Source organism: Mirounga angustirostris, unplaced genomic scaffold (genome assembly GCF_029215605.1).
Source record: "Mirounga angustirostris isolate CCGP_5_RB_7025 unplaced genomic scaffold, mMirAng1.0.hap1 SCAF_1, whole genome shotgun sequence".
In the NCBI taxonomy this organism is placed as follows: domain Eukaryota; kingdom Metazoa; phylum Chordata; class Mammalia; order Carnivora; family Phocidae; genus Mirounga; species Mirounga angustirostris.
Window position 1 is genome coordinate 178,901,494 of NW_026991709.1, and position 16,070 is coordinate 178,917,563.

Consider the following 16,070-nt stretch of genomic DNA (forward strand, 5'->3'; position numbering starts at 1 on the left):
GAGCACATAATTACTTGGTAGTTCTTAAGTTTCTAGGAATTTGTCCATTTCTTCCAGGTTGCCCAGTTTGTTGGCATACAATTTTTCATAGTATTCTCTTACAATTGTTTGTATTTCTGTGGTGTTGGTTGTGACCTCTCCTCTTTCATTGAAGATTTTATCTATTCGGGTCCTTTCTCTTTTCTTTTTGGTAAGTCTGGCTAGGGGTTTATCAATTTTATTAATTCTTTCGAAGAACCAACTCTTAGTTTTGTTAATCCATTCTACTGGTTTTTGTTTGTTTGTTTTTATATTGTTTATTTCTGCTGGCTTTAGCTTTATTTGCTGTTCCTTTAGGTGTAAGGTTAGGCTGTGTATTTGAGACTTTTCTTGCTTCTTGAGATGGGTCTGTATTGTAATATGCTTCCCTCTTAGGACTGCCTTTGCTGCTGATAGCAATAATCATTTGTCTGTTAAGGAACGCTCTAGCTTCATGCATTCAATTTTATTATTTTCTTTTTACAGAAACAAGAACATGAAACATACAATCAGTATAGGTTTTTCTCTTGGCAAAGATTGCCTTCTGCTGGATAGTTTGTCCTTTAAGTTTCTATCTTTAATCAGATTTTGACTAGGAACTAGAAATACTGATGCACGAGTCAAAATAAAAGGAATGGAATTATAAAAAGAGCACATTCAAACTATCCCTATTTAGAAAAGAAAACCAAAACAGAATTTAACAAGAAAACTTGAGGCTTGAAATCATATCCTTAGGTTTGAATTGTTTAGCTCATTATTTTAAGTAGACACAATGAACACAATTTGGGAGGAGGTTCTTTTTTAAATATGTTCTCTTTGAATTCTAGTAAAACCAGACTGACTTCTGAGGCTGGTTTGTCACTTTTTACCTTCATTTTGGACCATCTATTGTTTCCATGCTAGGTCTGAGATTCACTAGACTTGGTTTCTCTTCTCTTCCTACCCAATTGTGATTTATCTCATTCATCCCAAGGCTTTTGTGGCCTAAGGACATCTCTAGGTGAATGAATAAATGGTTTAAAGGTTGGCACGAGTATGCACTACCCTTAATGCAATGTCTCGCTCACAAGAACACTAGTGATACACATTTGATGCGGGAAAAAGTACTTGGTGCCTATTCTTACCATCTTTACTGATAAAGTAGATGAAGGAAATTGAATATGATGCTTATTAACATCTACAGGTCTCATAATGATTGCTAAAACAAAGACAAGAATAGAATTCAAAATGAGTTGTCTGGTTTCAAAAAACGGTGCTTCTCAAAATAAAACAAAATTCCATACAGAAAATTCAACTAATGTCAAACACTCTTAAAGATCAAAGCCAATTGAAAAGGCAAAGCGAAAATCAGAGGGCAGTGAGAGGCTAAGCAAAGAAAATGGATAAAAGAAAATAATAAATATTCCAAGTGTTAGAACATGTTGGAAATAATATTGGCCAAAATTAGGTATTTCCAAATTAGAAATGCATTTTATCTTCATAAAAATTCCCTCCTCAGGACAACACTTGCAAAGGGATTTTAAAGCTTGCAATTTACTTAACACTGGTTCTCTAGTAAGTGTATCATAATAACTGCAAAAGTGAAACAAATAGAAAAGATGTAGCTATCAAGGATAATCAGAGAATAAACCAGAAGCAAGAGTAATCTGTAATCTCCAAAGTAAGAAACATGGACAGGAGTTTGAGTTATGGACTGCTCTTGGGACAGATAACTGGAAAATAGTTTAGATGAAATAAAATACATAAAAAATGACCACAGGATCTGACCCTGGAAGCATCACAGACTGACAGGTTAAAATGGGTTCCCTGCCTTAGAACTACATGGAAAAAGAGGTTAGATGACTTGTAACCCTAGAAAGATCCAAACTCCATTTTGAATTTTTTTTAAAAAAAGTTTTATTAACCGTACAGTCTAATATAAAAATGTAACTGAAAATCAACTAGGAAGAATAATACATTCAAACAGTGTTCCTGCTCACTCATTATTCCCTTCTGGTTGCTTGACTGTCTCTTCTCTGTTAGCTATTTGTGCCTTACCTTTTCTTACCTTCCATGCTGTCTCTGTTCACTGTTTTAAGATTGTCGTAACTATTATTTACAAAATTTCTTCCAGGCCCCACTAATACATAAATTTTTAGATAATATGCTTTTCCAAAGGACAATGTCTAAACTATTAAGGAAATCAGATTAGGTCACCAAATGAATGAGTAAGGGACATAAAATGCTACAATAGAACATACCCATTTACGAGCGAAACTCCACTTTCTTAATCCCTCCCCTAATCTAACATTTGCTCAAACACTTTAATAAGTCCACTTTCATTTTCTTTTACTGAGAAGCCCACTTTTCCAATGGTGTGCCCTCTTCATTGCCACAGGCCAATAAATCCAACTTCATTGGACTAGAAAAAAAAATGCCCTAACTATAGAAAAGAGACAACCTAAAGGAATTTTTTAATAGGTGTATCCTAACTGAGACTTTGGGACAAAGGAAAACACCACCAATTGTGTATGCTGGTTTTATTTCATTATTAATCTGTAGAATATACATTTTCAACCCAGATACATATTATCTGTGAGGTTCTTATGCTGTAGAATGTTCTCCTTGATAGCCAAGAAAACGAAATAATTTGAGAAGTATTTTTTACATAATAATCATAGAAAGAAATGCATGCTGTAGGAAGTAATAGTAATGAATCACTATTCGCTGCAATTAGAGAAGCCACACACTGCGCAAGATACAGAAAATGCTGAGATCTAGGCTGAGCCCTCCCAGGGTTTATAGTCTTGGGAGGAAGATAAGACAGATTTACGTGAGACCAAAATAGAGATGATTACACCAGGAGTCCCAAGTGGGATCAGAGTAGGGAGCAATCATTTCCAGGTGAGAGGCATCAAGAAGGCTTCAAGGTGGGAGTGGAAATGGGATTTTGAGGAAACATCTCTGGAATGTTAATAACAGAAGTAGGCAAGTTCAAGGAACAGGAGCATTACAGTTAGGCTGGAATAAAAGTTTAGGCACCTGGAGAACTATTGAGACTTGTAGCCACAGTCTCAACCTGATGTTATATAGAATCTGACCATTCGAGGCCTTCCTTAGATGCCTGAAGATTTTATCTTATTGACAATGGGAGGAAGTGAAAGTTGTCTTAGTACGAGAACTGGATTATCAAGGGAGTTTTTAAAGATGATGAAACTGGAAGCAAAGTACAAGAAACGAAGTTGGTAAAGGAGATGAAATGGGTGCGAGGTGATCAAATAGCAGAGTTGTCCAGGGACACTGGAGGAGGAAAACCACTTTGGGCCAAAAAATAAAGATTATTTTCCATGATGGAAAAAAAAAAAAAAAGATAACATTTAGGAATGATGGACTATTTATCATCATGCATAACTAAGGATCATACTTTATGTTGTTAACTTCAGGTTGAAAATTATATGATCTTCGACTAAGAATCTAATGACAAATCCTCTTTTAAAATGTTACTCCAACTCCTTTTTGGAATATGTGCAGACTCTCAAAAAAAAAAAAAAACTTGAAATGTTTTCTTGTTGCCTAAAAAATGTTAGAAAAACTTGCTTTTCAAAATGTCAGCTGCAGGATGGACTTCTAGAGAATACAACTTTGTAGAGATTTCCCTTCCTTTTCTTTTAACCCACATAGTCCATGTCTATTTTTCCATATGTTTTTTCCACGTCCTTCACATTTAACCCCCTAAGTGATGAATGGTGGGTGTGGAAGGAAAAGGACTGGAGAAATGGTCAATTTGAAAAGAGTTCTTTATTTGTACCCTATTTTGCAGAGTGTCATTTTAAATAAGTGCTATGCTGGAAAAGGTTTTTATTGTTTTGAACCCTCTCAGCCGTAAGTTAGATGCTTCTGGCAGCAAGACAAATCTAGCACCACCCAGGGAGGGAGCATATTTACTTCTCTGCTCACTTCTGGCAGGGTGGAGGAATGCTGGACATCCAGAGACAACAAGGAAGGCTGCCCAGAGCATCGCCAGGCTGCTCCCCTGTCCCATGCCTTGGGCCTCCTCCTTTGGGAACACTCAGGTAAATTACACTGAGGTGCTGATTCAAGTGGAGTGTCCTAGCTCACCGCGAGCAAGCCATTCAAGTCAAGTGCAAATGCACTGAAGGTGCACTAATAGGTCTCAGCACCTTCAGGGAGCTCCACTTGGCCTGACTTAGTTGTAAGGTTCTCACTGGATCCAATAAATTGCTGAAAAGGTCCTTTTGAGTTTTATTATTGGTTATATCTTTGTATATCACTTTGCAGCATGCTTTTTTATAGACTATAAAAAAGACATTAAAACAGCAACTGAATGTGTTTTTTTTTTTACAAATCTGTGACTAGTTGTTAATCTGTTATTCTTTTGTGTTCAGAAATTATTAGATCTTATAGCCATCCTTACTGCTGAAAAATGAACTATCATATAAAGTTTAGTTCTCACTGTCAATGTTTTAAAATACTACAAATGGATAAAATGTAAGACTTAACATTAGACAGCGAGCTGAAAAATTAGAGAGATAAAATTTTCCTATAATATGGCAGTAGTCTCTAAATATAAAGCTCAATGTTATAAATTCGGGTTCTTAATGAATTTTTTATATCACAAATTCTGTTTCCACTTAGATGTCAGAAACTGAGCTGGAAAAGATAAAAGTAAGAACAGCTGAGCATTTTGAAAATGATAAAAATAACATTTCTTGGTTAAAGGAAGGTAAGTCCTCTTGCTGTTCATTTTCTATCAATGTGAAAAATTGTGCTTTTGTTTATTAGCAAGGGGTAGTGTGGGAGAAGGAGGAAAATGTCCCAGAAGTTCAAATAATGTTAGTACTTCTGATTTTCTTTTTTCTTTTTCTTTTTTTTTCCTTTGGCCTAAGTGGTAGTTTAATGTCTTTAGTATTGAAATGCTTTTTGTATTCCCTATGCTGCAGTAAACACTGATTATTTTGTTGATAAGAAAATACACATTTTCAACCCAGATGCGTATTATCTGTGAGGTTCTTATGCTGTTGAATGCTCTCGTTTATAGCCAAGAAGACTAAATAATTTGAGGAGAATTATTTTTTAAATAATAATCACAGAAAGAAATGCATGCTGTAGGAAGTAATGTCTACAAATAGAATCACAATTCACTGCAATTAGAGAAGCCACCTTCCCAGGGGAGAATGCTGTCCATCACGGGCCTAGCATGGGTAAGATGGTTGCTTGAAATATGCACACAAATCGATATGTTCTCCTAAGATGAGTACAAATTTGTGCGCTTTTGAAAATATGTAGAAACTCGTGATTATTTACTAGAAGGTTTGGTTTTATAATCTTTTCGTTTTATGACTATCTTTAATGCCTCCTAAAGAAAACTGAATTAACATTTTATCTCAATAGATATGTGCCTTGTAGACTATTGCATGAATCTATCCAATTGTAAAGAGACGCCTAAGTAGTTGTCATTCCTCAAAATTGTTTTATAAGGTCATGGGGGACTTGAATGTTTATGTCGAGGAAGCTCTACAACACCAAAACAATAATGACATCAACCACACTGACAATGTGTATCGAGGATTATGCTGAGTCATCATACCCATCCGAGGAAGCAGTAACTATTCCTAATTTTCAGATGAAAAAAGAGAATTTCAGAGAGTTCAAGTAAAATTGCCTCAAATCACAAAATCATTAAGTGACAGAGCTGGGATTTGATCCCAGACTGTGCAGCTCTATAGTATGTGAATTTTACCACTGGCTTGCACAGTGTTTCAAAGGAAAGATACTTAAGTTACTTGTCAGGGCATGGTAGTGCTCAGATGCTTTTCTACACTGTTTAAATCAACACCTCCGCCTTCACACCCTCACATCCGCTCTTATCCTTAATCCCACCCTCATTCAAAAAGCGTTGACTTTGTAAAAAAAGATCATTTCTTCGGCCGGATGACCCAGTAATCAAAATTAATGGCTGGAGCTCTCATCTTTATTGCAGACTCTGTTTCTGGATAAAGGCTGGTACAGACTCAAAACGATTTCAAAAAGTCACAGGGCAAGAAAATTCTCTAACTTCTCTTTATTAAATATTTTTAAATAGGATGTTTTAAAATACAATGTGGAAGTAAAAAAACTGAACTTGAGTCAGAGATCCCCCTTGGTTTTTCTTGTGAACCTCAAACCCATGAAGACACAGGTGTTCTTCACTACTACTTAGCGTGAAGTTTATATTATTTATTTTTGCTTTAGTTGCTCCAGGCTATAGATGTCTCACGTAAAAGTAACGGTAAAATTGATAGAACAGTCAATTGTCTCCTGAAGAATTTTTTTTTTTAAATTGCTTCCATTAAGTACGATTTAGGCATTGAATTCTTGTAATCTATAAAATCTAATTTCCCAGGTGACCTGTTTTATCCCATTTGGACACTTCATTTAAGCTATACTCAAATTATGTTTACTATATTTCATAAAAGGAAATTGAGCCAGATGCTAGATGACAACATCTTAATTGGGAATTATCAGGATGAGTTAGTTTTCGAACATAAATGTCTTTTTTTTTTTTTTAATGTTAAGAAAAAGTATATGTGCTGGCTTTTTTTTTTTTTTTTTTTTAAGGCAAACTGGAGCAGTAGGAAGAACAGAGCATCTAAAGCAGGCAGGTGTGGTTTTTAAATCTCAGCGCAGCTATTTAACAGCTGCATGACTGTGGCAGTTTACCTAACCTCCCTGAGCCTCAGATTCCTTACTTAGCCAGGGACCATGATACTTGCTTTGTGAGATTATGGGGATAAGATTTCATTATTACTGTGGGGTTTCTTTCCCTTTTTAAGGCATGATTCAAAATAATGTAACTATGTTTTTTGAGATCTTGATTCACACTTTGAACCATCTGTAATAGTAACAGCACTGCATATTTTTATAGTATTTTACATAAATTCCTTCATTTAGTCCCTACAAAAATTGGCTATGCAGCAGCATTATCCCCATTTTACAGATTAAAGTACTGAAGTTCAGAGAGACTTTGGATCTGCTCAAACTGGCAGAATAGTTAAGTGGCAGCCTTAATCTTTTTTTTTTAAGATTTTATTTATTTATTTACTTGAGAGTGAGGGGGAGAGAGAGAGAGAGAGTGCACGAGCAGGAAGAAGGAACAGAGAAAGAGGGAGAAGCAGAGTCCCTGCTGAGCAGGAAGCCAGATGCAGGACTTGATCCCAGGACCCAGTGGAAGGCAGATGCTTAAACAACTGAGACACCCAGGCGCCCATGGCAAACTGAATCTTGAACCCAGTTCTAAATTCCATTCCTGGCCTTCATCCACTTTGTCACAGTGACTCCTCCAGGGGTTATCAATCCATATTTTAAATTTATCAACCCCTCACTTTCAAAGAAATGAAATCTGATACTTTAAAGTTATTCAATTTTTTTTCATGAATGACAAAGGTAGTTGCTTCTCACAGCAATGTGTCTCTTGCCTTCCCCTGCAAGTCCAGCTGAATGCTCCCTGTTGTTACAATGGAGGGAATCCCAGCAATGCCTAATTAGGGTTGGGGCAAGCCTCCCCTGGTTTCACCTACAGAAAGCAATGACCTGAGCATCTGGCCTCAGAGTGAGCATGTGACCCACAGGAGTTACCACTCACTCTCAACCTGAGAACTGATATTCCTTCTAACTTCTCAACTTCAAACATTAATTCAGTTTATCCGATGTGATTCAACATTTCTTAATCATGGCATTACTGGAAACAAAGCATGAGCATGTAGAGAACCATTAAAAAAAAAAAAAATAGAAAAACAAACACGGTCCTGTACTCAAGGGGTTTATCTAATTGTCTTGCTTTTGCCTGAAAGGCAAAGAGGCTCTTATTTACCTTCCACTGGCTCTCGGATGGGGATGGATCTCATGTGCCTGAAGGCCTCAGTCACGGTGTCAAAGAGCTGGCGAAAGCCACACCCAGAGCTGCTAACAACAATTAAGAGTAAAAAGTGTTTGAGAAACACGTTGGTAGGCCTGAAAATGCAATCACTATAAAATTAACTGAATCTTGTTTGATTTCCTATCAAACCATCAGGCAATCTTGTACCACTATTAGTCATCTTGCCTTTAAATGCCAGATTTTCCAAATTTGAGATTTATCAGATTCCTGGGCCCCAACTTAAGGAATTCAAGAGTATATAGGAAGCCCAGGAATAAATGCTGAAGAGCAAGACAGGTGATTCTGAAGTAAGATATGCACAGACCTTACATGGAGAAACTGTTTTAAGACCATCAGAGAAACACAATATAATTTTAAAATACATATGGGGCAAGATGAATCATGAGGTAGAAGGGTGGACCAAAATAGGTAAGAAAGGAGGTTTTTGTTTTTGTTTTTTGTTTTTTTTTAAAGATTTTATTTATTTATTTATTTGACAGAGAGAGACACAGTGAGAGAGGGAACACAAGCAGGGGGAGTGGGAGAGAGAGAAGCAGGCTTCCCGCAGAGCAGGGAGCCCGATGTGGGGCTCGATCCCAGGACCCTGGGATCATGACCTGAGCCGAAGGCAGACGCTTAACGGCTGAGCCACCCAGGCGCCCCAAGAAAGGAGGTTTTAAAGGAGCTCAGGATCTATTTGCGCAGGTGGAGAGGAGGAGATAGATGACTAGGAGTAGAGGCATCGGGGCTGGAAGACCCCTGCTTTGGTACAAGGGAAATGGGCCTTCCGGCTAGTCATCTGTGTATGGGGAACGAACAGACTGAGTTCGGACTACAGGTTAAGTCGCTGGACGCAGGTTCTGGGTTGTCACGACAGGTCTCAGGGCAGGGACGAATATACTGAAGGGGGATTTGGGGATATAATCTTTCACTGATGTGCAGAGCGGGAAGGGACAGGCAGAGGCAAGTTTAAAGCAGGAGGGACAGTGATGGCTAAGACAGCAATGCATTCATTCAGGAGCCCAGAAGTGAGGAAAACAACCTGGATAAAAGTCATAACAAGGAGAGGAAGAAAATAGGCCCAAGTGTGAAAAACTTTATGAAGGAAAAATTGATATAACATAGAAATTGGGGGGGAAATTACAGGTGGAATAAGATGGCATGTAATACCCCATTAAGCCAGGGAGCATTCTGGGTAAGCATTTTAGTGCTTGTACTTTACACCATTTGATACGGAAGAGAAACATCAAAATGAAGGGATGGAAGCCTTTAAATTGTTGCCATTTGCAGTTTAAAATCACAGCATCCCCAGTGTTTGAATGGCACACAATTTTTTACAGTGTCTCCAGATTTTTCAGGAGAAGACAGAAATCTGGATTTCTGTGTGAAATCTCCGGATTTCTAAAGATGAAGTAAAAACAACAGCAGCAGCAATAATAAAGCACCAGGCAGGACAAATGAAGGCAGGTTCTGTGAGTCTATTGTAGCCCAGAGGCTACCAGTTTGTAACTTCTGTCCCAAGAGCTTCTATCTCTAAACAGAATCTATTACAATTTCCCAAAAGGCACTCTTCCATAAATATTGCTGCATTGGCACAGATATATATAAATAAACACACACATTTATAGGTATGAGCAAAGACAAGTGTTTGACCTAAAAAAGGTAAAAGTAAGAACCTTGAAATAAAACTTTGTCCTTCTAAAGAATAGCTGCTTGTAATTGTTTTAGTGAAACATTCTTTTTACGGGCGTAATAAGCAGAGGGAAGAACGAAATCATCCCAAGTTCTAAGTGTGCTCTCAGTGTAACAAGCCACAGTTTTGTAATCTAACTGGGTGTTCACTCCACCCAACAGTTGTTAAATTGGGAGATGCGCCAATGAGAAAATACATACTTCGAAATCGGGTCAAATAAAAGGAGGGAGGAAGGCAATGCATAAGCTTTGCTGGCACCTTCCATAAATGCCTGGAAGAAAAGAGCACGAAAAATGAGGATTCTATAGTTATTTTGAATCAAGTATCGCTCCTTTCCTATAGACAGTTATGTGGTGACTACGCTCTTTGGTGATTTCAAAATCATTACTAAATACATTTTAAAGTAAACTTCCCTAAACTTATTTAGCATTGAGGTAGAAGGCTTAGGTCACCAATGACTTGGCAACTTGACAGCATTGGTTATCATTTAATCAGAATTCATGAGTATTAGAGGCTAGTAATCCAAGATACTGAAAACAGCCCGGAGGTCCCAAAAGCCATGTTCCCCAAATTCCGTTTTCAATAAAATGCCAAACTTCAAATCCATAATACAAGAATCCCATCTCATTCCTGATTGATGTTTGTTTGCAAAGGAGACAGCAGAAGTGAGAATCTTACATTTATTGACATTCACACATTCACTGGCCTTCCCTTAATTCTAAGTGAAGACAGTTAACTTCATTTGCTCAAAAAATAATTTCGGATGATAAGCGTTAAAACAGTTCCAAAATGCATATTTTATTCAACTCAACAACCCATTTGATGAAGCTCTTCTTGAACTCACAATGTGTTAGGCAAAGAAATAAAGATGCCAAAGACTGAAGATGTCACAGTCCCAGTCTCTAGGAGCTCATGTATTTGGGTGCTTTATTATAATGACTAATATTAATCCATGCTAATTCTCTCCCTCAGATAATTCTCATTTTTAAAGGGGTTTTCTTGTCTCTACCTTAAAAATTAAGACATGCTAAATTCAATTGTTAACTGCCACAAATAACATATCTTGAAATGTCTTCTACTATGTATACACATAAAATGGAATCATTAGCTCTTATTTCTGTACTCTTCATTAGCTTGTAAAAATGTGTTCCCTAATAACCAAAATACAGGTGAGTAAAAAGTAACAGCCAAATAGAATGTTGTTTTGTTTTTAAACACAGTTGAAAGGGAAAATTAGATGTGAAAATATGCCCTTGCAAGTCATATAAATAAGAAAACAAGTAAAAGAACACGATTAATTTTACAAGGGTAATTATTTTGAAGCTTTGAAGCAAGGTGATGTGATAGAGACTGGCATGAGGAATTATTCTTTCGAATCAGAAGTTCTGAAGGAGAAATGTTTGAGTCGGGACCTAAATGACCAGAAGGAGCCAGCTGTGACAAATCTGGGGAAAGCATTCCGACAGGGAGAAGAGCCTGTGCAAATAATATGGCTCAGCATGGCTGGAGGGGAGGAAAGAAGGGGGGCGGGGGGGAGGGGGAAGGAGGCAAAGGAAGTAAGTTGGAAATAATGTAGGACCCTGCTGGCCACAGTCAGGTATTTGGATATTTTTTTCCTCACTGGAATTAGAAGCCACTGATGACTCCAAGCAGGGGAATATACAGTCGCTTATATTGTATGAAGCAAGGAGTTTATGCAGAAATAAATTAGAAGACATTGCAGTTGACCAAGCAAAAGATGATAACTGGAATAGGATAAAACTTTGAAGGTGAAAGTGGGAGAATAGGGATTGGGATCTATTTGGGAGGTAGGGCCAACTGAACTGGCTGGTGCATTGGAGTGGGGCAATACAAAGAAATGAGTCCAGGCTGACTTCTGGTTTGAGACACTGCAGGTCAGTAACGCTGAATGGAGAAAAATGAGAGAAAAACTGGCTGGAGGTGAGAGAATCAGAAAGTCTATGTGGGTCAGGTTAAGTGTGAAATGTCTAAGAGGTATCCCCATGAAGATTATCGACTGAGCAATAGGATATACGAGATCAATTGTTCACTTGGACTAATGTTGATGGAGAAAGTCTGCTAGAGATTTTGCTTAGACCTGAGAATGAGAAGGCATTTGTTGATGGGGAGAGTGAAGGAAATGAAATACAATTTCAGGTCAAGGACTAAGGCAGGAAAGAACACGTTATGCTCTTTGTGAATAAAGTGAATGAAAACAAGTGTCTGGAGCATCTTGACCCAAAGGAAGGTTGGCATTCAGTGAGTCTGGAGAGTTTGCTCAGGAACAGAGCTTCGAACCTTTCATAGACCTTGGTCAGCATTTTGGATTCCAGTGCAATCATTACCCTGGAAATGCCTGCAAAAGATATATTTTATATTATAGTAAAAATATCCCACTGTATTTTATTCTCAAAAGAATGTAAGGTAAGAGACTAACAAAGGACAACACATTACTTTCAATATCTAATAATTACAACATAATTACCAAAAAGCTTTAGTAGTTTTTATTAGTCAGGGTTCTCCAGAGAAACAAAACAAATAGAATGGATGGATGGATGGATGGATGAATGGATGGATAGACGATAGACAGATAGATGATAGATAGATAGATAGATAGATAGATAGATAGATAGATAGATAGATTTATTATGATGAAGGACTGGCTCACACAATTATGGAGGCTGAGAGGTCTCATGATCCATTGTCTGCAAACTGGAGGCTCAGGAAAGCCAACAGTATAGTGCCCAACTAAGTCCCAATTTCTATGAGCCAATGATGTAAATCCGGGTCCAAGTAACAAGTTCTGAGAAACAGGAGTATGTCCAAGGGCACAAGATGATGGATATTCTAGTTCAAATGAGGAGAGAAAATTTGCCTTTCTTCTGCCTTTTTGTTTCATCTAACAGATTGGATGATGCCTACCCACATTGGTGAAAGCTTATTTAAAAAAAAAAAAATCAGACTATAAATTTGAATGTTAATCTATTCCTGAAACACCCTCATGGACACACCCGAAATAATATTTACCAGCTACCTGGGTATTCCTTAGCCTTGCCAAGTGACACATAAAATTATTCATCACATAGTTCTTGAGAAAAAAAAAAAGTAACAGATAGTGATTCTAGCTAAATTAATAAAAAAAGGAATTTATTGGCAGGCTTGGAGGTAGTTTACAGTCTAGAGGGAAAATCCAGGTCCAGAATGGGCAGGCACCAATCTAGCTCTGGTGATCCAGATAGCAAGACTTAACAACTTACTTGGGTCACCATTCCTAGAACAAATTGGCTCTACATACTTTCCTGTCCTCTTATACTCAAGACTCCAAATCCCAAGGAAGAAAGTTCAGTAGCTTTGGCCATGAGTCCCCCTTGTGGTTAGGCAAGGCAGGGAACCTTGACAGACAGTACCGCAAGACTGCATGTAAAGGGATAGAGATGCTTCTTCCGAGGGAATTCAGGAAATTCAGCACCAGAATAGAGGGAGAACAGATGCTGTGTGGCCCCCAAATGATGTTGACTCCACAAGCCAGTACCCATGATCTGACTTCCAGTGCTTTTCTCCACAAGGGAGAATATGTTCTTAAGAACCTGACATGTGCTATTGATGGAGCCGCTGAACATTTCAGGAAGGAGAGTACTTACTTTAAATGTATTGGCCTTCTCCTGAAGTTCAAGTGTCAGAATCATTTTGATTCTCTGATAACCTTATTTTATGTTTAGAAAGTTCAGTAAAAGATGAGATATTCTGTGTTCTCATAGGTCAACAAATTAAATTCCAGTGGCACATCCTACAGCTGACGTTTGAAATTTCTTTCCAACTAAGCCTATAAAGTAGTAAGCTCATTTCTTATAAAATGATGATGTTGATCCCAATGGAATGGAAGGCCTACAAGATGCAGTGTCAGCCTTGAGACTATGACCAGATGAATTAATCAGTGCAAAGTCCCTGTAAGTTGTTAAACAGCAGATTTAAGGACTCTCTTTCAATGATGATAGGGCAGTACATCAAGTCCAGAATGATCTTAGCTCACCATTATTAATTGCAATTTTATGAACTAACAGTGAAGCAATCTGTAGAGACTGGAAGCCATCTCTCCTGTCTTAACAGGAAGAAGAAAATTGTAGATAACTAGAAACTTCAAGAGATTTACCCCTTTCAGTTGAGATGTTCAAGAGACACATTCGTTTTCTTTTCGTCACAACAGCTGTTGACGTGGTCCACCTAATCAACATTAGTAGAAAGAGCAATCTTTGAGTGAGAGAAAAAAGTCCCTTATGTTCTATGCCTCAGGAATAAGGACATACCATTTCTTGTAAATTCTACAAAGAGATACTTTATTTTTATATGATTATGGCCCATTTCTTTCAGCTTAGGAACAGCATTTAGAGGGAATATACTCTCTAATAAAACGCACCTACACTAGGTGTTCACCAGACCATTAGTAAAAAAAGAAATGTGAATAGAGCAAATGAAGACATCACTCTACAGGCATAAATCATTTCAACCATTTTAGCCATTATTTAAGCCTGTCGAAAAGTAAATGTGCAGCAAAGACGAAAAGCAAGGGCAATGACAATAGTTTTGCCAGTGTCTAACTTCAAGAAAAAGTAGAGAGGACAACTCGTAGAGGCATAGTACTGAATAAGACATCAGGAAACTCTTCCTCTTGAGCTGAATTTCCACACCAGTGTGGGTTTGAAAAGAAATAATTACATTGCAGCAGGTAAGAAAGGTGCTTTGTGATGTCTAATCTCAAACAACAGACAATAGGAAAGGAAAATCTGCATTTTAGCTCTTCTTTCACTTACCAATTTTATTTTCTTTTTAATATTTAGAAGAGTCAACATGACAGATGGAAAAACAAATTTCTTCTGGAGTTACCAAAAGATAGGTGCTAATACTAAAACATCTTACATATAAATTGCAAAAACACATACAAAGTACATATAAATAAACTCTTCCAGAGAAAAAACGTATCAAGAGTTATATTCAGGCCACGGTTAATAAAAAGGAAAAAACTCCACTCTATGCATGTGTCTTAAAACTAATTTCTTAAAACAATACATGAGAAATCAGATTGATAAGATAAACCATTCATACCATAAAACAAGTACAAAATAATATGAAATTAAGTAAACCAAAACAACAAATGTTTTGATTTCCTACAAGACAGACTTAAACAAATAATATACTCTGCCTCCCATGCCCAAGGACCTTATAATTCAGTTGGGGAAAACAAAATATCAACAGTACATTCTGTTTGCCATATGATTCAGACAGGAGCAAGCTCATAAGTAAGCTGTATTTGAATCATAGTAGAATGTACACGAACCATTTGGGTGGAAGCTTTCAGTATCAAATCTCTCACATACTAAACCATACGGGTACACCCAATTCCTTAGATAGATACAGATTTCTCTTAAGATTACAACAGTGCTTTTTGGTTTGTTTCATCTTTAATGGATTTAGCAGATTTGATTTAAAACAGCTATACTAAGGAGTCGTTTGAAAACAGCTGAATTCATTTAAAAACATTAACTTACTGGGTGATGGACATTGGGGAGGGGATGTGCTATGGTGAGCACTGTGAATTGTGTGGGACTGATGAATCACAGACCTGTACCCCTGAAACAAATAATACATTAGATGTTAATAAAAAAATAATAAAAAAATAAAAATATTAACTTAGATTCCTTACAGTCTCTTAAAAGAAAAGACCTTTTGTGTAAATATCCTTTAATGTATTACCAGCCCTTTTCCTTAAAAAAAAAAAAAAAGAGAGAGAGAGAAAGAGAAAACAACTGATATCCTCATCTTAAAATGAGGAAAAACTGGGTGCCTGGGTGGCTCAGTTGATTAAGTGACTGCCTTCGGCTCAGGTCATGATCCTGGAGTCCCCGGATCGAGTCCCACATCGGGCTCCCTGCTCTGCAGGGAGTCTGCTCCTCCCTCTGACCCTCCCCCCTCTCATGTGCTCTCTGTCTCTCTCATTCTCTCTGTCTCAAATAAATAAATAAAATCTTTAAAAAAAAATGAGGAAAAACTGTAACATAAAGAGATAGAGATATTTAATAGATAGTAAGGGAGTTCATGTTTCCAAGGGAAATTCTTAAGGGAATAATTTATTCCATGAAGAGGGAAAATTACACTAAGGACTTTTTAAAAAATTAAAATAACAACACAACCTAGAGGCATAGTGTATTTACAGATCATAAATATATTGAGTGTCCAAATTCAGTACTCTGTTAAGCCTTTAAATTCTTGTAGGCGAACATCTACTAAATAAAAGACAGACACTCTCGAGTCTCGGTCTTCCAGGCTAAATGATCAAGTGTGAGATCTGTAACATAACTTGCTCTCTAACAGAAAAAGGTGCTCTGCCTCAGTTTTACTTAAGGAAATCAGTCTCATCTTGGACTCCCCTGGAACCAACTAGCAGAAAGAACATGTTCTCATCATTTAGAG

At 37.3% G+C, this 16,070-nt stretch overlaps 1 protein-coding gene across 2 annotated transcripts in view; it reads left to right on the forward strand.

Moving 5' to 3' along the window:
• The first annotated feature begins 4,653 nt into the window (after positions 1-4,653).
• The window catches only part of MDFIC2 (MyoD family inhibitor domain containing 2), a 105,506-nt gene continuing 94,089 nt past the window's right edge, over positions 4,654-16,070 (forward strand). For both annotated transcript variants that reach the window (XM_045861971.1, XM_045861972.1), the window contains exon 1: positions 4,654-4,741. In XM_045861971.1, coding sequence (XP_045717927.1) covers positions 4,654-4,741 — 88 coding nt within the window. The remainder of the gene's footprint in view (positions 4,742-16,070) is intronic.